Raw genomic sequence first — 24,784 nt, forward strand, 5'->3', positions numbered from 1 at the left:
ACTATTGATATATCTGAAGACTATATATAAAATACTTTAGATTGTTTCCTATACTAACAACGTAATACAAATATATATGCACTGTTGTCAACAATATTGTCATCACAGTACACAAATAGAAACATACAGCGGAAACATAAGTTTTGTCTGGTCACTGAACATGTACTTTGCGTTCGGTGTAGAAATAGTTGTTATTTGTTGTCTGGTCACTGAACATGTACTTTGCGTTCGGTGTAGAAATAGTTGTTATTTGTTGTCTGGTCACTGAACATGTACTTTGCGTTCGGTGTAGAAATAGTTGTTATTTGTTGTCTGGTTACTGAACATGTACTTTACGTTCGGTGTAGAAATAGTTGTTATTTGTTGTCTGGTTACTGAACATGTACATTGCGTTCGGTGTAGAAATAGTTGTTATTTGTTGTCTGGTTACTGAACATGTACATTGCGTTCGGTGTAGAAATAGTTGTTATTTGTTGTCTGGTTACTGAACATGTACTTTGCGTTCGGTGTAGAAATAGTTGTTATTTGTTGTCTGGTTACTGAACATGTACATTGCGTTCGGTGTAGAAATAGTTGTTATTTGTTGTCTGGTTACTGAACATGTACTTTGCGTTCGGTGTAGAAATGGTTGTTATTTGTTGTCTGGTTACTGAACATGTACATTGCGTTCGGTGTAGAAATAGTTGTTATTTGTTGTCTGGTTACTGAACATGTACTTTGCGTTCGGTGTAGAAATGGTTGTTATTTGTTGTCTGGTTACTGAACATGTACATTGCGTTCGGTGTAGAAATAGTTGTTATTTGTTGTCTGGTTACTGAACATGTACTTTGCGTTCGGTGTAGAAATGGTTGTTATTTGTTGTCTGGTTACTGAACATGTACATTGCGTTCGGTGTAGAAATGGTTGTTATTTGTTGTCTGGTTACTGAACATGTACATTGCGTTCGGTGTAGAAATGGTTGTTATTTGTTGTCTGGTTACTGAACATGTACTTTGCGTTCGGTGTAGAAATAGTTGTTATTTGTTGTCTGGTTACTGAACATGTACATTGCGTTCGGTGTAGAAATGGTTGTTATTTGTTGTCTGGTTACTGAACATGTACATTGCGTTCGGTGTAGAAATGGTTGTTATTTGTTGTCTGGTTACTGAACATGTACTTTGCGTTCGGTGTAGAAATAGTTGTTATTTGTTGTCTGGTTACTGAACATGTACTTTGCGTTCGGTGTAGAAATGGTTGTTATTTGTTGTCTGGTTACTGAACATGTACTTTGCGTTCGGTGTAGAAATGGTTGTTATTTGTTGTCTGGTTACTGAACATGTACTTTGCGTTCGGTGTAGAAATGGTTGTTATTTGTTGTCTGGTTACTGAACATGTACTTTGCGTTCGGTGTAGAAATGGTTGTTATTTGTTGTCTGGTTACTGAACATGTACTTTGCGTTCGGTGTAGAAATAGTTGTTATTTGTTGTCTGGTTACTGAACATGTACTTTGCGTTCGGTGTAGAAATAGTTGTTATTTGTTGTCTGGTTACTGAACATGTACTTTGCGTTCGGTGTAGAAATAGTTGTTATTTGTTGTCTGGTTACTGAACATGTACTTTGCGTTCGGTGTAGAAATGGTTGTTATTTGTTGTCTGGTTACTGAACATGTACTTTGCGTTCGGTGTAGAAATGGTTGTTATTTGTTGTCTGGTTACTGAACATGTACTTTGCGTTCGGTGTAGAAATGGTTGTTATTTGTTGTCTGGTTACTGAACATGTACTTTGCGTTCGGTGTAGAAATAGTTGTTATTTGTTGTCTGGTTACTGAACATGTACTTTGCGTTCGGTGTAGAAATAGTTGTTATTTGTTGTCTGGTTACTGAACATGTAATTTGCGTTCGGTGTAGAAATGGTTGTTATTTGTTGTCTGGTTACTGAACATGTAATTTGCGTTCGGTGTAGATATAGTTGTTATTTGTTGTCTGGTTACTGAACATGTACTTTGCGTTCGGTGTAGAAATGGTTGTTATTTGTTGTCTGGTTACTGAACATGTACTTTGCGTTCGGTGTAGAAATAGTTGTTATTTGTTGTCTGGTTACTGAACATGTACATTGCGTTCGGTGTAGAAATGGTTGTTATTTGTTGTCTGGTTACTGAACATGTACATTGCGTTCGGTGTAGAAATGGTTGTTATTTGTTGTCTGGTTACTGAACATGTACATTGCGTTCGGTGTAGAAATGGTTGTTATTTGTTGTCTGGTTACTGAACATGTACTTTGCGTTCGGTGTAGAAATAGTTGTTATTTGTTGTCTGGTTACTGAACATGTACTTTGCGTTCGGTGTAGAAATAGTTGTTATTTGTTGTCTGGTTACTGAACATGTACTTTGCGTTCGGTGTAGAAATGGTTGTTATTTGTTGTCTGGTTACTGAACATGTACATTGCGTTCGGTGTAGAAATAGTTGTTATTTGTTGTCTGGTTACTGAACATGTACATTGCGTTCGGTGTAGAAATGGTTGTTATTTGTTGTCTGGTTACTGAACATGTACATTGCGTTCGGTGTAGAAATGGTTGTTATTTGTTGTCTGGTTACTGAACATGTACTTTGCGTTCGGTGTAGAAATAGTTGTTATTTGTTGTCTGGTTACTGAACATGTACTTTGCGTTCGGTGTAGAAATGGTTGTTATTTGTTGTCTGGTTACTGAACATGTACATTGCGTTCGGTGTAGAAATGGTTGTTATTTGTTGTCTGGTTACTGAACATGTACATTGCGTTCGGTGTAGAAATGGTTGTTATTTGTTGTCTGGTTACTGAACATGTACTTTGCGTTCGGTGTAGAAATAGTTGTTATTTGTTGTCTGGTTACTGAACATGTACTTTGCGTTCGGTGTAGAAATGGTTGTTATTTGTTGTCTGGTTACTGAACATGTACTTTGCGTTCGGTGTAGAAATAGTTGTTATTTGTTGTCTGGTTACTGAACATGTACTTTGCGTTCGGTGTAGAAATGGTTGTTATTTGTTGTCTGGTTACTGAACATGTACTTTGCGTTCGGTGTAGAAATGGTTGTTATTTGTTGTCTGGTTACTGAACATGTACTTTACGTTCGGTGTAGAAATGGTTGTTATTTGTTGTCTGGTTACTGAACATGTACTTTGCGTTCGGTGTAGAAATGGTTGTTATTTGTTGTCTGGTTACTGAACATGTACTTTGCGTTCGGTGTAGAAATAGTTGTTATTTGTTGTCTGGTTACTGAACATGTACTTTGCGTTCGGTGTAGAAATGGTTGTTATTTGTTGTCTGGCAGGACTTATGTGACTAAACCTCATTATCATTTATAATAAATAAAGATAAAAAAGAAGATGTGGTATGATTGCCAATGCGACAACTCTCCATAAGAGACCAAATGACACGGAAATGGTCAGCTATAGGTAACCGGCCTTCAACAATGAGCCAATCATATATCGCATATGAATATAGTCAACTATAAAAGGCCCCGCGAAATGACAATGTAAAACAATTCAAAAGAGAACAAAACGGCCTAATTTATGTACAAAAAATGAACGAAAAACAAATATATAACACATCAACAAACGACAAACAGTGAATTACAGGCTCCTGACTTGGGACAGGCACATGATTCAGAATGTGGCGGTGTTAAACATGTTTTCGCCATCCCACCCTCCCTCTAACCTGCCGGGCATCCCACCCTCCCTCTAACCTGCCGGGACAGTGATGCAACAGTACAACATAAAAACCAACTATAAAAATTAGTTGAAAAAGGCTTAAATCATCAGATGGATACATATAAAAATACGTCTAACAAAATCCGTTCAGAGTGGACGTGGCCAGGTACTTTTATATCCCAACATCAAAAAGACACTATAAGTACTGATCTGAGGGCACTCGCAGTTACTGGCAGCTAATTCAAGGCCTAACAACTAATAAGAAAAATCATGCATCTAAGACTAAAAAAATAATTGTATATGCATGTGATGTTCAACCGAGCCGATGCGATACATATCATTGTGAGCACGCTTGTTATACATTTTTAATTGTTTATAAAAAGTTCAGTCACATATCTAGTTCCGGAAGGATACAAAATAATAACCTTGGTCTGATTTCCTGCTTAGTGAAAATATATATAGTTACATATTGTTTTGACGCAAATGCTTGCAGATACAAACAACACGATCCTTGTTCTAAATGTATTATGTCGACGGATTTAAAGTTAAAGTTCAAAATTAAAGTATGGTCTCGTTATTTCTTATCCAACAAAAAAGTCCTGTATACACATTCTTTTCATAATTATCCTCCATCATGCAGTATTGGTGAACATCTCGTTTATCCATTCTATGCACTTAGAGGTTGTAACTTAATATCTATAAAGTTAATTTTTGTCAAAATAAAAGATGTCGGGGAAGGTTGGGGCAAATATTTCAATAAATTTATCATCAAAACGCATGTATGGTGGGAGGGGGTGAGGCAAGGGGCTGGCAATCTTTTCAGCCTGATTTTTTTTTGTATAAAGTCAGTTAAAAAGTTCGAGATCCAGTTAATCGTATATTGAAGCATCATGCATTCCTTTGCTCAAGCGATACAATTGAAAATGATCAATCTATTGCAGGGACCGTGCATTTATTACGGGTCTGTATCTTGAGATTTGTGAGAGACTCTTATAAAAGTAACCGCCACAAATTAGTGACTTTGCAGGAGTAAAAAAAGTATAACATTGCTGATACTGCTGTTTATTATATACATGTTTAGGGGTCAGCTGAAGGACGCTTCCGGTGTGGGAATTTCTCGCTACATTGAATACCTGTTGGTGACCTTCTGCTGTTGTTTTTTTCTACGATCGGGTTGTTGTCTCTTTGACACATTACCCATTTCCATTCTCAATTTTATATGTATATGATCTGTTAACTGTAACCAAGGAACATTATCACTATAGTAACATTAAGCACAGCGACAACAATATGGAACGCACCAGTTTTATTGCTTCGTAGCATATCATATTTTCCAAAAGGCATTGCGTTTCAGATTTGAACCGATTAACTCTTAGCTACCGTTGATTAAAACAAATATATACTATAAAAGAATAAAGTTTTATATATCAAGAAAGATACGCAATAATTTCCTCATTTGAAAGTTGATGAACTGAAAAGTTTTTTGCGCACACTTCATATTCACTTTTGATTCTTTTATTAAATCAGACGTATCCATCAGCTTCAGATATTACGTCCTTTAAGTCAGCATCGATTGACAAACTAGAAATAATTCTGTTACAAAGTGAACAAACTCCAACGTTTTTTTAGCCCTCGAGATTTCTTCTAGGAACTAGTTACTAATAAATCTGTCTACACTGTAAATCTACCTGACGCCTGCCGCGTCCGGACGCGTTCAAAATTTGTACACAGATTGTTCAATATTTTAACGTCATATGTTCATGCTTAGAGACGTGTTCAAAGTTTTAACGTTTGTTTTAAAAATATTAACATGTGTGTTCAGACACAGTGTACACCGGTGTTCAAATTTTGATCTGAAAAAGAGGATAGTTGTTTGTCCGATTTTCTATCCTTCTAATTGGCAAATTTACAAAGAAATTCATTTGAAAATATGAATGTACATGCAGGATGAGGATCTTGTGAATTTTTGACAAATAATTTTGTAATTGTGAAATATTAAACTTCCAAGCTGGCATATATGTATAGTTTATGAACTTATTTTATTATTATTACTAGTTTTACTTATAAGTGACATAATTATGCATATCAATGAGGCCTGTTATGATAATATCGTAATAAAAATATGTCGACGTTTATCTTATTTCATGATCCGTTCAGTTTATTAACATAACATGTTCAATCGGTGTTCAAATCGCAGAAATTTTGAACACCTCGCGTTAAAAAATATATACCAGGGTACCAAATACCGGAAACAGATATCGGCTGATAATTTAGGCGGTTAAACGAAGAATGGATACATATAAGGAAGATCACTGGAGAAGGGACTTCTATCTCACATGAACACGAAAGAAGTGAGTAACAAGTTAGGATAATCTCCATAGGTAGTTCGATGGCTTCCTTGTCATTTTCTCATGTCAGATATATATTTGTCAAATATTTATAACTGTTATATCCAAATTTTCAATATTCAACATAAAAGACGAATTAAAGAACAGTATTTAACGTAAATAACTGTAAGCTTTGTTCTGGTGATTTTCTAAACTGATAAATAATCAGTCTGTTATCGTCTGTCTGTTTAAATACAGAATAGATTGACACGTATATTAGCTGAACACTAAGTGTTAAGAACTCTAACATCAAGTGTTCAAAAATGAAACACAAAGGCATTAAAAAATGAACACCACACATTCAATTAATGAACACTAAGTGTTAAGAATTCTAACATCAAGCGTTCAAAAATGAAACACAAAGGCATTAAAAAATGAACACCACACATTCAATTGATGAACACTAAGTGTTAAGAACTCTAACAGCAAGCGTTCAAAAATGAAACACAAAGGCAATAAAAACTAAACACCACATATTCAATTGATGAACACTAGTGTAAACATATGGAACACCATTTTTGACTTAGAAAATGCATTTTTTTTATTTGCAGGAATCGTTAGATTGGAATGTTTGAATTAGAAACCGGTAGCCAATAAGCCCACGAAGGTCATTTCTGCATGCTATAAAGTGCTGGAAAAAAGAAAGATGTCATAAAGGTATGACAATATATGTATATTAATAGCTTATGTAGGTGTATCCTTTCTATATCTGTATACCTTAGGTCAAGAAATCGACTTATGTAATTTATAATGTCAAAACTTGCAATTCGCTGCCACAGAATATCAATTTGTACTCTATAGTATATATCGAAATTAAAGCACAACTATTGCATAATTTGATGCTTTATGAAAAACTCTCTTCTATTAATTTTAACTTTTATTTTGCAGGATATATAGGCTCATAGACATTACTTGTTGTGGAGGATTTTGATATTGGAAGTTGATGATAACACATAAAAAATGCCACCCAGTTGATAGCTTTAAGTGAAGATGCACTGAAAAGTTGAGCGTATATTGTGTGTGATCGTACAAGAACTGTTGGAATTTGCATACTTTTAAACTTTCATTGTGACAAATATCTATATCATAAACTATCTACTTATCACATTGACATGCTTTTTTGGTTAGGATACACATGATGTAGCAACTATATTTTGTCATGTAGAAGAAAATAATTATTTGTGATATATTTAAGTCTGTTTAAAAACATTATGTATGTGATTTCATTGACTGTTACTTGTGATATAATAAGGTATTCTTGTGCACTTTTCTTACATATAATTATTATGCTCATTTGATTATATAAAGAATTACTTGTTAAAATATGTTTTATTGTTGCATTTTGCCTGATTCAATATAGTTTTTATAACAGTTTAATTAAGTTTAGTACTTTTGAACACCATCAATTTGAACACCTATGTCAACTGTTCTGAATGTTAACGTCTGGTGTTCTGAATCTTAACATTTTGGGTTTTGAACATGTTCGGTGTGTTCAAAAAGTGTTACATGGCTGTTGAACGCGTCAACGTATTAAGATTTTGAACATTCGGACACGTTAAATCGTTGAACACTAATGTTAAGGTCTTTAACATCAAGTGTTCAAAAATGAAACACAAAGGCATTAAAAACTGAACACCACACATTCAATTGATGAACACTAGTGTAAACATTTGGAACACCATTACACGTTCAAAAAGTGTTACAAAAAAGCGTTCAAGCAGTGTTCTATTTATTAACACTTAGATTTACAGTGTATCTTTTAGCATCGAAGTGAAAATCCAATTTGTTTGGTAAATATAATTTGCCAATGTTGAAATGTGTACTTATCATGTTCGCTGTGTTTCTATTAAGACATAAATATAGTAGCTATATTCTATATTATAGAAATGGAAATGGTTGTACAAAAATGTATTGACATTCCGTCGTTGTTTCGAAGATATGTCATAAAAGGTGAAAAGTTTAATAATTGTAATTGAAGTTACTCATTTAACAAATGTATATGACTTCCACGTTTTGATCACTCGTTCTATATTTGAAAATATATTAACTGTAAATCTGTTAGAAAATCTAAGGGAATGTTATCTTAAATAAACTTGGCAAACTGAATTGGCAACAATAATTTTCAACGCCAAATTAAGCAAGAAAATTTGTATAAAGGCATCCAAACACATGAAGGAAAGAAGAGCAAACAAAACATCATAACTATAAGACAAACATTCCTCCGTTTGGAAACTATAGCTGTGTAATAGCATGCTCTCATTGGTAGCAAAAATTCACAAGTTCGATCTAGGTTCGGTGCAAACCAAAGACATTTATATTGATATTGCTGTTCCGAAAACACGGCATTAGAGGAGCAGGAGTAAATGACTGCTGCTAGGCTTTGAATCGTGTAAGCGCGATTCACATGAGATAAAAGTCAAAAGTACAGTAACACAACTATATGCGGATGTGACGGTATTTTGATTACTGATTCAAGCAGCTCCGTGTTGAAGGCCGTACTTTAACCTATAATGGTTTACCTTTTAAATTGTTATTTGGATGGAGAGTTGTCTCATTGGCACTCACACCACATCTTCCTATATCTATATAAGACTGACATCATAAGATTTTTCATCCGTCTTTGGGTAAAATATTAGTCACTGATAACATAAACGGTACCAATTTTTCTGCACCAGATGCCCATTTCGACAATCAATGAAGCTCGAGGCCAAAATATTTGAAAAATCCAAAGCTTATAAAAAGGCCTAGGATGCAGAGCTATAAACCAAAAAGGCGACCCACGTTCATGCATGTGTCAAGCTTAGATACCGATATAAGCATTGGCGATCCATCCCTTATAATGCATTTAATCTATTATAGCTGCCATATAGTGCTATATTGAATAAAGTTGTCATTAATATTTAAAACACTAGGGTGGCAGTAACTTCTATTATTTGTTTTATAAAGCAGGGTTTATTCTTATGACATTTACATGTTACATCTTTGTAGTACTAGTCTGATCCGCCGACATGCAGCTTTATCTTATCACAATATTGTTTTACTGCTATATCCGGTAAAATGAAATAAAACAGTAAGTGTGTGTTTGTAGAAGAATTGTTCTTCGTAACAGATCGGATGACACAAGTGTTTTTATTTCTTAAAATGGGGATAAGCTTTTTTATTTGATTCTTTTATATAGAAAAGAACTACCACAAAACCTCCCATGTTTGCATTCTTATCTTTATGTGACAATTTTGAGATAGTTTAACTTTACGCAGCTTCTTCGTCGACTTCATTTGATAAAGTTGTCCGATACATCTGATCTTGGAATTGTCAATACTCGAATCGCCCAGAACAAAGACACTGAAGCAAACAAAGGAAATTCTTGGCCAAAATTATGACGGAAAAGAAATTAAGCACTCGAAGCAGCGAATTCCAATTAGGATGAATTGCAAAACATAAAAGCATGTCATTAATTTTTGTGGAAATGCCATCTGTTTCCTTTAAATTAGATCATGTCTCGAAAACTTTATATTAAGCAAGATTTAATGAAGCCATTGAGATTAATGATAGCTTCCAAGCAGACGTCATCAAACACGCGAGTGTCCATGCATTTGCAAGACTTAGAAATGTCCATAATGGAAATTCATTCATAATGTGATTTTAATTCCCCCCTTTTCTGGGCATAATCTTGTGGAAACTACAGAGTACTTTTATTCCTTCTTGGCACCTCCATTTTATGGGGGATTCACACTTTTAAACACAAAAAAGGTTAACTAGAATACAATCTTGTATTGTTATCACGGTGATCGATTTAAGCTTTTTACACATTCCCGTTTTGATTTCGCTCATGAAATGACCTAATGGGACATGTGTCTTATGTATCAGGTTCTGTTAAAGAGACGCAAATGATACCAAAGAGACATTCCAACACAAACATGACAAAAGTCGAAAGCAAACCTTCTCAGCATGTTCTAGTGTAAATTGCATTGTGCTTTATTCCTTCGCAACTCCTCTATTTGGAGTGGATTCACAACTTTAATACCTATAAGATGATAATAATACAATAATACGGTATTACACATTATTGGAAAATTTACTGTTATTCAGTATATATCGGAATCATAGGGAGACATTATACTGCCTTTTATTATTTCTTTTGTCTTTGTTTAGTTTAATATCAATAATCTGACTAATAATCCGATTATAATAACTTAGCTATCCTATAGACAGATTATCTTTCTGTATATCCTATAGTACATTGGGTAAACAAAGGGCAGATAGTTAGTCTTTATCGTTAATAATACAATGATTTTTATTGTGATTTTATTGAAAGGACTTAAAAGAGTTACGTGTTGTGTTGTTGTTGTTTTTTTGTTTTTTTTTTTGGGGGGGGGGGGGGGGGGCTGGCAACTAAGCAAGACTAGTACGAATTCTCGTCCATGAGTGAATAAACAACCTGCATAGCAAATTTAAACATATATATAACTCTATATTTGAATCCCTTAAAACAGCCCCTGTCTACATTTGTGGTATTTTTTAATATGAAAAAATAGATGACTATCATACCCATTAAAATATAAATTCAGTCTCACACTACTGGGTCATATTAGATAAAATTACACCTGACCTCTCAATGATATCAGCTCAAATCTATAGATATTATCCAAACTATTACTATTATACCAGTTTCAAAGGGTTATAAAGAAGGCAGAATTTCACAAAAACTTGTAACCCCATCTGAGTAACACGCAAAAGGTCACATTTGTACAAATGTATGGGTGAGATATGTGAATTTATGCCAGTATGATGTACTTCTATAAAACTCTGTTATAGGTAATCGCTATCAAAAGAAAGACTAAGGTGACCAGTTAGATATACAACCTTCCTCATGCTCCTGTTTGAATTACAGACTTAAATTTCGATTGTTTTTTTTTGCAAAATCACATTTTTTCTGTAGAACATTAAAGAGAGGGACGAAAACTGTGATAACTCAAGAAAGAAAAAAAAACAGAAACCGAGTCTTCTGATATTCGCTCAACTGAAGGACGGATGTAATGTCAGCTTTCTGATATTCAGTAAAGAGAGGGACATATATAGTGCCAAATTTTATGAATCGTCATTCTTCTCCCCTTTGATTGTTTTTTTTTTTTTTATAAATGGGTATACTTTATTCTCTGTCGACTATACTTCAAAAATTTGTGCCCAAGTCCTATGAACATATATTATATTCGTTTTGATTTTCCGGACAAATACCAAAGAATCATTCTAAATAATTTAAAATTTAGAATAAACTAGTTAAGCTTTTAAAATATATAATATGAACCCTGATTTGTGGAAACCCCAAGTCTTAATTTTATTGAGAAACTTTGTTTTCGTGAAATCAATATTTTTCTTCCTGCGTTTATTCCCTTCTTTTACCAGGAGCTCACTTTACACAAATTTAACCGGGAGCTAACTTAACACCAATATTTCTTTTATCTGGCGAACCAACAAAAGGCTCTTAATTGAATTTGCTTTGGTTTATTGAATCAAATGTGTAAAATTTCATGTTTTTACAAGAAGCAAACATTTTGAATGAAAGTAAATAAACAATACATGCCAAAATTTAATACCGAGGATTAAATGACTGAATTTAAACAAATCTTTGAAATCTCATTTAAAGTAGGTAATTGAACATAAGAATATACAATTTTACGGTTCTCACCTAAAGTAAGTGTAATGGTTATCCTATTATGTAGGTATTGCTTTGTGGACATTTAGCTGTACCCTAAGTAATTTGTGATTAATTAGCGTTATAGAACATTTATTTACTCGGTTGAAATTTCACCTCAATGATTTGAGTTTTTCTGCTTTATTAACCATGAAAACGATATTAGTTATTGTTGGTAGAGCATTGTTTAATAGAGTTTCAGACTATGAAAGAAATATGTATTACATGACATTCAAATTACGTTTGAAAGTGGTGCAGAAAGTGGTGCAGAAAGTGGTGCATACATTGAAGTTGAAGACATCAAGATGCTTTTTTTTCTTATTTAGTTCTTGTCACATTGACGTATGCCCATGCTTCCTTCTTTTCTTCACATTATAATGTTAACTTTCCGTTCTACGTGTGTACTACTATAGATGTAGTAATCTATGCCGGTACCACGTTTTTACTGTTTTCCCTATTTTCATCATGTTACAATGCATGTTGAACAAAAGAAATCAAGCAGCTTATTCTCGACTGGGACGATCGACAAGAAATCAAGACTCAATTTGGAAAACTATAAGCTTGGTTAGGGCAAACGTGTTAACCTTCAACAGTACATCAATGAAACACAAAAAAGAAAAAAAAATGTTTTATGCATTTTGAAGTCGACTTTGCATCTGTACATCGATATGCCTAATCGGATGCATTAGGACTTTTGTGTCATTTGCTAGATGTTCTTAACCCGAATTGTCTAGCATTTCTTGTATACTATATCAAACATAGAAATCAGATGTTTTAAAGATAAGCATCATCGGGCGTAAGATTGTAAGTGTGTGTATCAAATTTTCCTTTTCATTAAGTTAATAGGGATGATCAGATACCAGGAAGATCTGTAACAACAGTTGTCAATGTTTATATCGGTGATAAGTTGGCCATCACAACAGTTGTGAATGTTTATATCGGTGATAAGTTGGCCATCTGTTTGTGACGAATCGCTTACAGTGAAAATATATAATTTGAATTGCTTTATATTTACATTACATGCTAAATCAATCCAGTTATAATATAGATCTGTGATTTCGTTATCCTCATATGAGCCTATACATACGAGCACACGAGTTAATATAAATGTCAGATCAGAATTCTGATCAGGTTGAAGCATAGAAAATCAAATCTGTTAGACGGAAGTAATGAATAAACCAAAATGATAGTCAACAATGTTATGACAAAACACAAACACCAGAAAATCGACCAAAAGACAAAACAGCAGTCTAAAAAACAAAATCGAGAAAACGATAGCAACACGGACTCCACCAAAACCTAGGGTGATCTCGGATGAACATTAAATGTATAACAAATTTTGTGGCAAATACTAGTGCACTTAGTAATTTTCCCAGCGAAAAGCTACAATTTACAGGTACACAGCGATAACAATACTAAATATGAAGTGCTACTTCCTTTCAACGAATAAATAAACGCCTAGGTGGAGAATAAAACACTTGTTAACTTTAAAATGTCTTTTATAATTAAAATAAATAATGTTCATTTAAACATGTTAAATATATCATAACAAATATTTGTAAAGCAGTTTGAAATGCTATATTGTTAAACATTGGGACTATCAATTGCACGATTTGCACCACAAAAATAAATAACCTTCTTTGGTTAGCATAGCAAAGGGAAAATAAATATAAACGCAGAATTCTATTGAACGGAGCAGTCCTTCTTTGGTCCCGAAACCTTCGAAAAAATGGAAAGAAGGTCGCTGAAATGAGATCGGTAAACATGGTAAACATCGGAAATCCATTTGTGACTCAAATTATTTCAATGACTATATACAACAGTATGGGTTATAATGTTGAGACACGGTCCATCATCACATTTTCCTCATCCACTTCATGTATAACATTATTGTAAAGTTTATTGCAATAATTTCCGTTATTGTCCGCATTGAGAGTTTTGACCATCATGTCATTTGAACACAGTATATCCCTAAGTGACCGGAGATCAGATATGCTTTCATTGTCTAAGTGTCCATCGTCTTTTCCTTTCCAAATCTGAGAATCACTATCATTGTCGTACGGAGAAAGTTTGTTGGTCTTTGTATAGTCACTGAAATGATTGGACTGTCTTTGCAATGGAGATCGTGAAAACATTGACAGTTTAGTGTCGTCAGAATATGGCGATGTAAGAATATCATCATGGCTAACTTCGTGGATCGGCGATGTCCAATTTTGTCTCCAATAATCCTCTCTATTATTTTTACACTCTAAATGTTCAAACGAATCTTCTTCTTGCAATTCTGGTATTGACGACATCGACGTCGATGAAGTTGACCTCGCACATGAATCTTCTTCTGTAGACATGGAAATACGATGCAATTTGAGTGATTTTAAAGATTCGTCCGTTTCATCCGTGCATACCGATGATTCTTCTACCGACCTTCGGCGAGTGTCACGAATACTGCACGTGCTTTCACGGCGAGATCCAGGAATCAAACTAGCAACGGTTCTTCTTTGGATCGGAAGAGACATTCTTGTGCTTCCGTTTCTTCGCATTGGGAAAGTTCCAATATTATTGCAATTTCCACTTTCTTCGGTTTTATTGAACAACATGGTGGCAACATTAGCCTCGATTTTGATATGGTAGCTATGTCTACGGACTAGCTTAGTGTTTTTAGCCTCCTCCTGTTCGAACATGGAGCGTCTGTTAGGCAAAGATCGAGTTCGCACCAAATGAGTTGACTGACTCGGCTTACTCCAACCAAACAAATTTTCAGCTCGAATTCGAAGACAATATTCAGAATCCGGTTTTAAGTCTTTGACATCATATGAATTACCTTGACAACAACTTGTGACAACTTTCCACCTTCTTGTTGTCGCATTGTAAATTTCCACTCTATAGGCTAAAATTGTGTCTATTCTCTGACCCTGAGGTGGTGACCAGACGACTGTTAGTGAATTATGAGTGATGTTCCTTAATGATGGTGTCCCTTCTGGCGGTGGTGGTTTACCTAAAAAAAGATCAAAAGAAATTATTAGATGTTGTTAAATTTAGTAATGTAAATGATAAACAGTAAAGAGAGTATTAATTCCACGTCGTGTTATACAGAAGTTTACAATGTCATGACAAGATGTGACCTCTAAATATATGACTTTTGTCAATGGTCATCATCAACATAGGTTTGTTAAAAAGAGACATAATGTACTGACGGCTCTTGTATAAGCTTATACAGTTTTTGTGTACCTGACGTACCCTGAGATACATCTCTGGTATATGATTATACCAGAGGCACTCGCAGAGATTCGTATCTTGTATTAATGGCTTATATCAGAGGTCTCAAGAGATACATATCCGGATCTTGCTTTCAGGGGTCCATGCATCATGGCTCTGGTGAAGCTATAATGAATTTAAAGAAAGTTCAAAAAGGGGAACCTGTGACAAAACCATGACTTTAAAAATGGTCGGTATTAATGCTACATGTATAAATGTAAAATTAGAAGAAGAATAATAAAACTGGCCCGGTTTCATTGTTCAGTTCAAAGTAAAGTTCACAAGTCTGATAAGATTTGTTCCCATTACGTTCGAAATTCACATTTATTTTTGTATAAATATACATTGTATACCAGATAACATTTACATTTGACATTATTTGAAATGGTTACATGTTCTTTAGCACGTTGTGTACATGCAGTTTTATTGAAAGTTTTTTTTTAAAAACGGTTATTTCGTTCCCCAATCTGCATTGTTCTCACAATGTCTTAGCGAAAAACATTGTATATCCTGAACTTGAAACTCTTGAAAGAAAAACACAATACCGCCAAGGTATAATAAACTAATAAATCATGATGCAATTTAAACAAGAATAGGAACATAAATTAAATGTCGTGTCATGATTACCAAGAACTTGATAATGTAAAAAAAATGAAGTCCCTAAGGGTTTGTGTGACAAAACAGTAATATAATCGTAACACTGAAATTTCAGATTTCATTTTATCAATGTGACAAAAATAATTTTGTATCTTTTGATTAAAATGTTTACCTAATGGGTGTTATTACATCAAGTTGTTGATAAATTATGTAGATTGATGAACATTGTAGCCATGTAATTATAGATTTATCTAGACGCAGATTGTATTTTAACCAAAAAAAAACATTTCGGATTGTTTTACAATATTACATAATGTGCATAGGCTTGTTCACAGACCACCAAATTGTTCCCAAATTAGTAATTATCCATCAAAGTAGGGACTTTTTCCGAAGTTGTAAATATTCTCAATTAATAATTGAAGTGACAAATATTTTATGAAAAATGCATATTATCATGATTATATTCAACTGTTATGCCATGAACAATTCCCAAATATAGATTTGTCAGAGGCAACGGATTCGAGGCAACTAACCTTTAAAAAAAAGAAATAATTATATGTTGAAAAATAATTCTTTTTAACATGTTTAATGTGTCATTCTAAAATACATTTTTTGTAAAAGTACATTGAACCCTCTGAAAATACCAGGGGATCGTTTGGTGAAATTTGGTATACAATCAGGAACATATATATTGACATATTGTTCCCAGATACAACATGTACAAAATGTCAGGACACATATTCTAATATGAAAAGTATATATAGAAAAACATGGAAAATGACATGTACAAATTCACCTATATCTCTTAAGTTCAACTTCGTTTTCAAGCATGGACTATTGTATATACATATTATGTCCACGGTTTTATGAGAATTCGTATTATTCAATCTTTGATTTTATGTTTTTATGTTTTTTAGCTGTATCTTAGGTTATAGCTCGTAATTGTAGTATTTTAGTAGTTTCGGACTTGTCTTCTTTTAAAATAATGAACTTATATCATGTAAATAGTTTTACACTTTTTCTCTAAACTGAAAACATGAATGAACGTTCTGACAAACAATGCGAAGCTTTCGTCTTTCATTTGGACTTGTTTTGAACTATAAGTATAAAGTTATAGACTTGTGAACGAATAATTTGAATATAATTGTCACTATACTATTCTTTGCAACAATTAATTTATATATAAATATCATATATACGAGTGTATGTTTTTTTTCAATTTGTCACAAACATGGTTTTAATTTGTTTATATGACAATAAAGATTATTATTATATTTTACAAAATTAAACCATAACAAATAAAATACATGCATACACGAATACAACAAATGACAATTCATATAGACCTATGTAAGTAACAATACTAACCTTTAGCATTAGAAATTCCATGATAACTAAGCCTGTATTTGGCTGATGTTGTATATTTATCCTTATGATCGAAGTTTCTTCTAGGATCATCTTCAGCAAGCGAATTATTAGCTCCCATATTAATTAGTTTGTCGTTCTAAACTTGATATAATAATGTGACACAAAAGAATATTTTTTATAACACTATGTTCTTTAACTAATGTTCGTTCATTTCACAGGTTTAAAACCATTCACAAAAATCCAATGTGTAGCTTTCTGTATATATTTTGAATTGTCCAATCAACAATCGTGAGAATGTGCTGCTTACTTGAAACTCCACTAGAAAATCAATGTTTTTTTTTTAGAAATAATATTCTTTATATTAAATTCCAATAATTTCCAAAGTTAAATATTTAAATCCTATGAGTCACATTGTTTTCATACGTCGACGGATTTAGTTATGATATCAACTATAATAAACCACATGTACATACATACAATCCACTTATCACATTAAGTATGTCAGGATTTTCCAGGATTGACCAATGAAAATCTGTGACTCATTTATCATAAAATAAAAGTTCAACAACAGGAAAATAAAGCGGATTTTTTAACTAGTTAACCCTTCCTAAACGCATTTCCGACATGTGTGTTACCTTCTCGAATGATCAAACTGAAATAAACAAACGTCCCTTTAACACGCGGTTTCTTTACGCTTGTGTTCGCGCTTCGTTGAACATTTATTGATAAGACAAATTTCGAGTGCCCTCAAATGTGCTACTGGCTATTTTGTTGACCGGAAATTTAATGTTTACTATAAAGATATGTCATTGATTAATTTGATAAGTAAAAATTCGAGTGTAAATCATTGTTAACAATTAGTTAGTCGTTCGAAATTGATTTTCTTTAAATACAAAACAGATGGTCTTCTTTTCTTTTCATTTAAATGCTTAGCTGATGAAATGTCTTAACCTTGTGTACATGTGTAAGGTTTTTAAAATAGATTTTAGGAAAATCTTAAAGTCAGCGTATTTTTAAAAATCGATGATGTGTCCCTTTTTTTATACGACAAAGTAAAACTTCTTTTTTATATATTTATAATGAAAATGGAAATATTATATCCCAGTATGTATTGCCTGTATAAATTAACAGAATTGCCAAATTAGACTATTTACCGTTTAAAGTTTCAAAACCTATTTATACTGGAAGCAAACATTTACCCGTACTTTTTGTATAATAAAACCTTTATTAAAAAAAATATGGTGCATATGCAAAATATAATCATGTTAACAGCAGAAAATACAACATGAGGAATTCAGATGTAGATGAGCTTCTATATAAGCTAATTATCAATGCTTTAAAAGTGAGGGTGATACTAATTAACGTGACCATAAGTAAATAAATCAAATGGAAAAATAAAAACAATTACAATTGTATAAATTACTATCAAAACGATGCTCAATTTTGACAGCTATTTTGTTGACATTGCTCACTCCATATCATATATAATGCCAAAGTCATGTAACATGTAATAATCATCTAATTTTCCTTATTTATAACCAAAAATCCCAAATAATTTTTCAGACTCGAGCTGGTATTTTTTTACAATTGGTAATTTGCCATGCAGCTTAGTACTGGTATATATTTTTTTTTATCGCCATGGTATATTTTACACATCATTTATTTTGTCTGGAAAATATTAGTTCGGTAATGACCCCAATCATAAAATGATGCAATCACCAAGTTTATCTGATCTCTGTTGATGTAACATTGAACAATACTATTAAATAGTCTGTTCATAGGAGCTTGTTGACATATTATACAAGTGTTCCCGATTATATGAACACTATGGCCAGATTTATTTACCTTTAGCAGGCTAGCCACCTCTCAGTTGTACTTTCTATAATTTAATTTTAGATGTAATAGCCATACAAAATATATAGGGACCACATCTCCATATGTATACTCACTAAAATATGCTTTCATTCGTGTTGTGCTTTGGTTTGAAAATGGAGGCAAAAATGATAACAGCCACAATGTCAACACATATGGTATACAACTTGACTGATGCTAACGAAGTTCCGTTAGACTTCGATTATCATTTATGAAAAGGACAATGATACCAATTCCTTACTGTTTTTAGAATTAAGACAGTAACAGTATTTTTTGATAAAAAATAGTGATTTAAGATTAAGTTTTAAAAATGTTTATCGATATCTTAATCTTAAAACTGGATGATTTTGTGTTCTTGCCATTAGTAATTGATCTTAATTGTAATTTTGAAGCCGGATAAAAGTGATTAAATGACGGGATCGTGCCACAGCATGGATTCCTTTCATTAGAACAATTACAAGCCAGTGTTATAGTAATCCTACTGGGGCAATGGTTCTGGTCATTTATCTCCAATTAACCAAATAATTACTATAATGTCACAGCTTAGCACATGTCTGGTCAATTAATTACTAAGTGAAATTTATGTTGATTGGAAATGCTGTCTTCAATAGATTTTTTTTATCTGGCTGCACATAGGTGTAACCTGAGATTACTATAGTAATAATCACAGACCACTTAGACATAACTCATTCTTTACAAACGAATATTAAAGTTGACTGTTTGTAGAATTCAGTAGCCTGGCTAGCCAGGGATCCGCCGGCACGACAGTAGCCTATCGACGAAGTATTATATTCGTTCAGGATGCCAGGCTAGCCTCCTAACCGAAATGCTTTTTTTTTTTAGTAGAGCAGTAAACCAGGATTCCATGCTTTACTTTCAGAATCATTATCACATAATTATGTCGAAATTTATCTTATATCAATATAAATAAACGTTCAAGTATGAATTCGTGTTTTTACTATCTTGTCATCGGTTTCATCTCAGTTTTTTTCTCTTTAGCTGATGTCTAAACGTAACAGATGTTTTCTCGGCTGATGTAAGATATATATTCCACATTACTACACATACGCAATTAACTAACTGACAAGATATTAAATAATTTTGACAATAACTGTCATTAGGGTCATATGTTACAGCTACTGTTCACACTGGTGCGCTACCCTCTGGATACAAGTTACATAAATGCAAAGCATGATTTTTTTTATATTTTATATTTCCAAGCCGATTATGTATGAAATTCAAGACTTTCGTATTGTCAAAAACTTATATAGTGGTTGTGAACTTATTTGTTTACAGTGTGGTCTAAATGTGTGTACTCTGGGAACAGTATATATAAATATATATGCATGTTTCTAGTGTACTATAGGTATTATCCTACATGTCAATTACAATAACTGACAACGAAAAATTCGGCGATGACTAATGCCTGTTAACTGGTATTTTAGATTTTCCCAACAAGTTCAGAAGATATCACTTCACACATACCAATTGTAAAAGGGGAGAAAGATATCAGAGGGACATTCAAAGTGAAACTCATAGATTGAAAATAATTTGAAAATGCCATGGCTAAAAACGAAAAAGGCAAACAGACAAATGATAGTACACAAGACAAAACATAGAAAACTAAAGACTTAGAAACACGAACCCACCCAAAACTGGGGGTGATCTCAGGTGTAAGATTCAATCGAACATAGTTAAACACCATTGGAAACAGCTTTCACCTCAGTTTAACAGCACATCATCGTTCTATAGTATAAACCTCAACTTACTTATGTATAGGCTAGTCTACAATCTGAAAGGAATAGGGTATAATCGCACTGTCATAGGGAAGGGATTTAGACGTATATATGTAGTCATCAGTTTCAGTTTGCCGTATTTGTTGTGTTTTTTTTTTCGTTCAGAAAACAAAAACGTTTGTTCTATCTTGTTAATTGTTTCTCATTTTGTCATGTGGAGGCCATTTAAAGCTAAGTTATTGTATGGTGTGGGGTTTGCTTGTAAGTAGTGTAATTTAGGAAGTCAAAATGCTTCTTTGTGCCTCAAGTTGGAAGCTGCACGTTGAACTGTTAGTTGTTTTATGCCTCTTTTGGTCTAAGTAGATCAGGTGTCTCAATAGCTATAATACCACACCTCCTTATTTTAGTATACTTGCATTTAAATACCAGGACATAATGATAAATCCACACACATATTGACGAACAGCTCTTTACTTACTGTTTTCAATCTCAAAATTGAAAATCACAAAGTGTCCTGCTCATAAGAACGATTATTTATATTGTCTATTATTTTTTAATGAAGTCATGGATGAAAGCGGTCGTCTGGGAGTTCAAGAGGTATTTCGTATAACTCCATTTTAAATTTCTGCTCCTCTGCGATGGCTACATGTCGGGAGTTGGAGGATTCCACCACGGAGCTAGTGGCTCTTTTCCAAAATATATTACGAAAAAAAAGGATTTTAAGTTAAACTGAAATTTCATGACTTGCGAAAATAATGTTTATTCGTAGTATTTTATGTTAAATTAGTTGCTGAATCATTCTGGTTTCCGCCTGATTATATATCTTCTGGAATGCCCATGTGTTTTTAGTATACAATGCATTGTTTGCTAATTTATCATTTTTTACTGAATTAATAAAAAAAATATCAAACTTTATCTCAATTTCTGAATTTACAAGAGTGAAAGTGTTTATAGATACTCAGGCAAGGTCGCAATACAGGAAGTAGAGGGAAAAAACCAGTGCACACAACACATTCCCCATCGGGTACCTGAAAGATTAGAACACAGGAAATGTAACGAACGACAAGGAACCAATCGAAACCAAAAATAAGAAAATTGCCTAGCAAACTGAAATACAACAAAGGACAGTAACAAACGAAACCAAGAATGATCAGAAAGCCTTGGAACCTGAAATACAAGTCAATAAAGGACCGAAACAAACGTAAGCTGTATTTGTGTATATGTTTGAATTCGTATACTAAGTAAATGACTATTGCCCTCAATTTTAATCGTACCAACGGGAAGTATTACAATGAATAGCCTATAGTTGACTCTTCTCATATAGTACAACATCCATATAGACATGGGTGCTACCTCTACATGGGTCGTGTGACAATATGTTACTCGTCAAATACGTGTTATCTAATAAAGATCTTTCTATAGCAAGAAACATATAAATCTGTTTAAACCTTGTTAAATTGGTGTCTTGTTTAAGTTGGGACGTAATTTGTTGCAATTTTGTCAACTTTAACAATGTAACATTGTTTCGGTTTACGAGTTAATTTGGACAAACCGTTCAAAATCGTTTGGTTTACAAAGCTTAATGAAGCAATATATTTTTATGACAGAAGATCAAAGGCCGATAGTTACTTCTGGTTCAATAAGTATCTGTTATGCATAATAGTACAGTTTACCTGATCATATTGGAGATGAACCATTATCATTGGAATGAAACTACGAAATATGAAGGAAATATGTTGTTCTCTCCTTACTGTGTGTCTGAATTTCATAAATCATGAGATGCTAACTTTCCATAGATACTAGTAGTGTGAAATGAGATTGTCTAATCAGCAGAGCAAATGTTGTGCATGTAGTCTTCAGCGGACCAGTGTCACCATAAATGAGTTGCATAAAGCATAAGTTACGAGGGTCTCCCTTTAACTTACATTACACCGAAATCCTATTGATAGTCCAGCAGATAGGTGAATAATTGTGCACTTTGTGCTAAAAGCATAAAATTTGGTAGAAACCTAGTTTGGACCATGAGGACTATTTCGTATTCTAGGCTCGTACAGAACAAGAAGAGAGAGATTACTCGACGATGCTTGAAAAATCCTATAAACTGATGCTTCACATCTGTGAAGGAGTAGATAAAGATGATTGTACTATTTATATGGTGTAATGACCGCATCTTCTTGCTTATCACCCTACGTATTTGACAGTAATTAATTAAACTTCTGGCTCAAGGGCAAGTTAAATAGCATTCCGTGGAAATCTCCAACAGATGTTAACAATATGAATATAGTATGTCGGAATTGTATATAAACATACTATAATTAGTTACTACATATATTTCTACAATAAACTGATACCACAATAACAATGATGCAGGCTAATTAAGCATTGGTTTTAATTTCAAGCGTACAAAATTAAATAGTTTTGGTTTGTTGACATTTACAGATGCCCTGGTTTAGATCACTATTGAATAACGATATTTTTATTTAAGCCACACTGTAAACAGATGTCCAAGTTTTAAGTTTCATTTTAATGGTCCGACTCTCTAAAAAAAAAAAATCTTTCATATTATTGACTAACTGTCACATGTGCGAGAAGTAACAAAAAGCATTTTGAAATAAAAAATGCATAACAATCGGTTTTCAATTACGTTTTGAATTCGTCTTTGAATAGTTTTAGTGAAACGTATTCATGCTATCAATCGACAAAGATTGTTGACCTTATCATATCATAAAATGAACTTGGGGCCCCATTTCATACAAGGCATGCTGGCATGCTGGCTTACTGAATTATGTATTGGATATTATTCAAGTGCTTATGAGCAGAAATATTTTGTTTTCAATTAAAAATTTAATTTTTGGAACCATTTCAAATCACAATTTCCAAAAGATAAGTAAAATTAAAATGCACCTCAACCTCTTCCATATAAAAGTATGAGTTGTGCTTGTCGGCATTCCTCTCCCTGATCGATTGTAGTTAAGTCAAACCATGGTCAAACCGTTGTCAAACCAAATTTTCACAGACTTATACATAATACGTCAATGTTGTTTACCAGCAAAAGATACCAAAAGAATATTCAAACTCAAAACCAAAACCAGCAATATAATGCTATTGCAAAATGAAACTAAAAAAACGACAAAAAGGCAAACAACAGTACAGATAAAAAAAAACCGCCAACATCTGCTGTGTGCAATGAATAACCATCCTGTTGTGAGCAAGGAATTACCAAACATTTTAAGCTACGTAAAGTCAATTGATATTAAGATGAAAAACAACCGTAGTAAGATGATACGGGCAGCGAAGGTCATCAACCTCGGCTGGCACAAGGTATCACCATAATTCTTTCGTCTCCGTTATGTCAACAGAATATAAATGACCACAATCTAAATATGTTGACCGTTGGTCAAATTTATTTTAATGACCCCCTAGAAGTGTTTACATCCTGGACATAGTAAATAAGATGATGTAACTGTGTGTACGGTAAACACACACCTGACAAGGACAAACAAATGAGAGATAAACGATAAGCTTTCAAATCGTCTCATCATCATGTTTGGATTTTCAACTGTCCGTTCTCATAAGTCCTCTTTTATCGACCACCTTATCGTGTTTACACTGCATCTCATTATTCTGTATATGGAAGGACATATATAGAGGACATAGGGTATATCATAGAAAGCATGGTCACATACTTTTATAGTAAAAGGGTTAGTTCTTTTACGTGCAAAAAACGTCCCCGCTCCGACCAAACCTGGATGCGTATTTATACATCTGGCGCATTGTTTTACCAGGCCAGCCTTTGTAATTTGCAGCATTTGAAAAAAAATCCACCTAACCACACAAAATACACATGAAAAAATCAGCAAAATATGGCAACATATTCGTAGTATAATCTCCCAAGATGACACTGCACGTATCATCCAAACATTGGATGTCCGGCAATGTTCGAATCCCACAAAAAGGTAAACGAATTTCTCCAACCAAGTTACGGCATATGGTGTTTGTGGTTTCTAGAGTGAATAAAAGGGAACGTATAATATTTCAATTTGCAGAATCCTTGATGACAATATACACGAAATATAATAATTGGAAGAACGTCGAAAATATAAACCATTCGGTATCTCCCATGGTAGTATATTTGAAGTTTCGCAGAAAATTGTTTCTAATGGCAACACAATGAGTATGTTATTCAGTATATCAAGGGATACGCTTGTTATC

The 24,784-nt window shown here is 33.4% G+C and overlaps 1 protein-coding gene and 1 long non-coding RNA gene across 2 annotated transcripts; one reads left to right on the plus strand and one right to left on the minus strand.

Annotated features, from left to right (window-relative positions):
- The first annotated feature begins 5,471 nt into the window (after window positions 1-5,471).
- On the plus strand, window positions 5,472-7,310 carry LOC134694039 (uncharacterized). Its single transcript, XR_010102550.1, has 3 exons — window positions 5,472-6,019; window positions 6,607-6,712; window positions 6,944-7,310. It is a non-coding gene; the product is annotated as an uncharacterized LOC134694039 (long non-coding RNA).
- A 5,915-nt stretch (window positions 7,311-13,225) lies between these two features.
- LOC134694036 (titin-like) lies at window positions 13,226-17,645 on the minus strand. The gene is made up of 2 exons (XM_063555037.1): window positions 16,965-17,645; window positions 13,226-14,739 (listed from the first exon to the last, which is right to left on the minus strand). Exons 1-2 carry the CDS (start codon window positions 17,080-17,082, stop codon window positions 13,577-13,579), a joined length of 1,281 nt encoding a protein of 426 aa, XP_063411107.1. The 5' UTR covers window positions 17,083-17,645; the 3' UTR covers window positions 13,226-13,576.
- Window positions 17,646-24,784: the final 7,139 nt, after the last annotated feature.

This window comes from Mytilus trossulus, chromosome 13, assembly GCF_036588685.1.
Source record: "Mytilus trossulus isolate FHL-02 chromosome 13, PNRI_Mtr1.1.1.hap1, whole genome shotgun sequence".
In the NCBI taxonomy this organism is placed as follows: Eukaryota; Metazoa; Mollusca; class Bivalvia; order Mytilida; family Mytilidae; genus Mytilus; species Mytilus trossulus.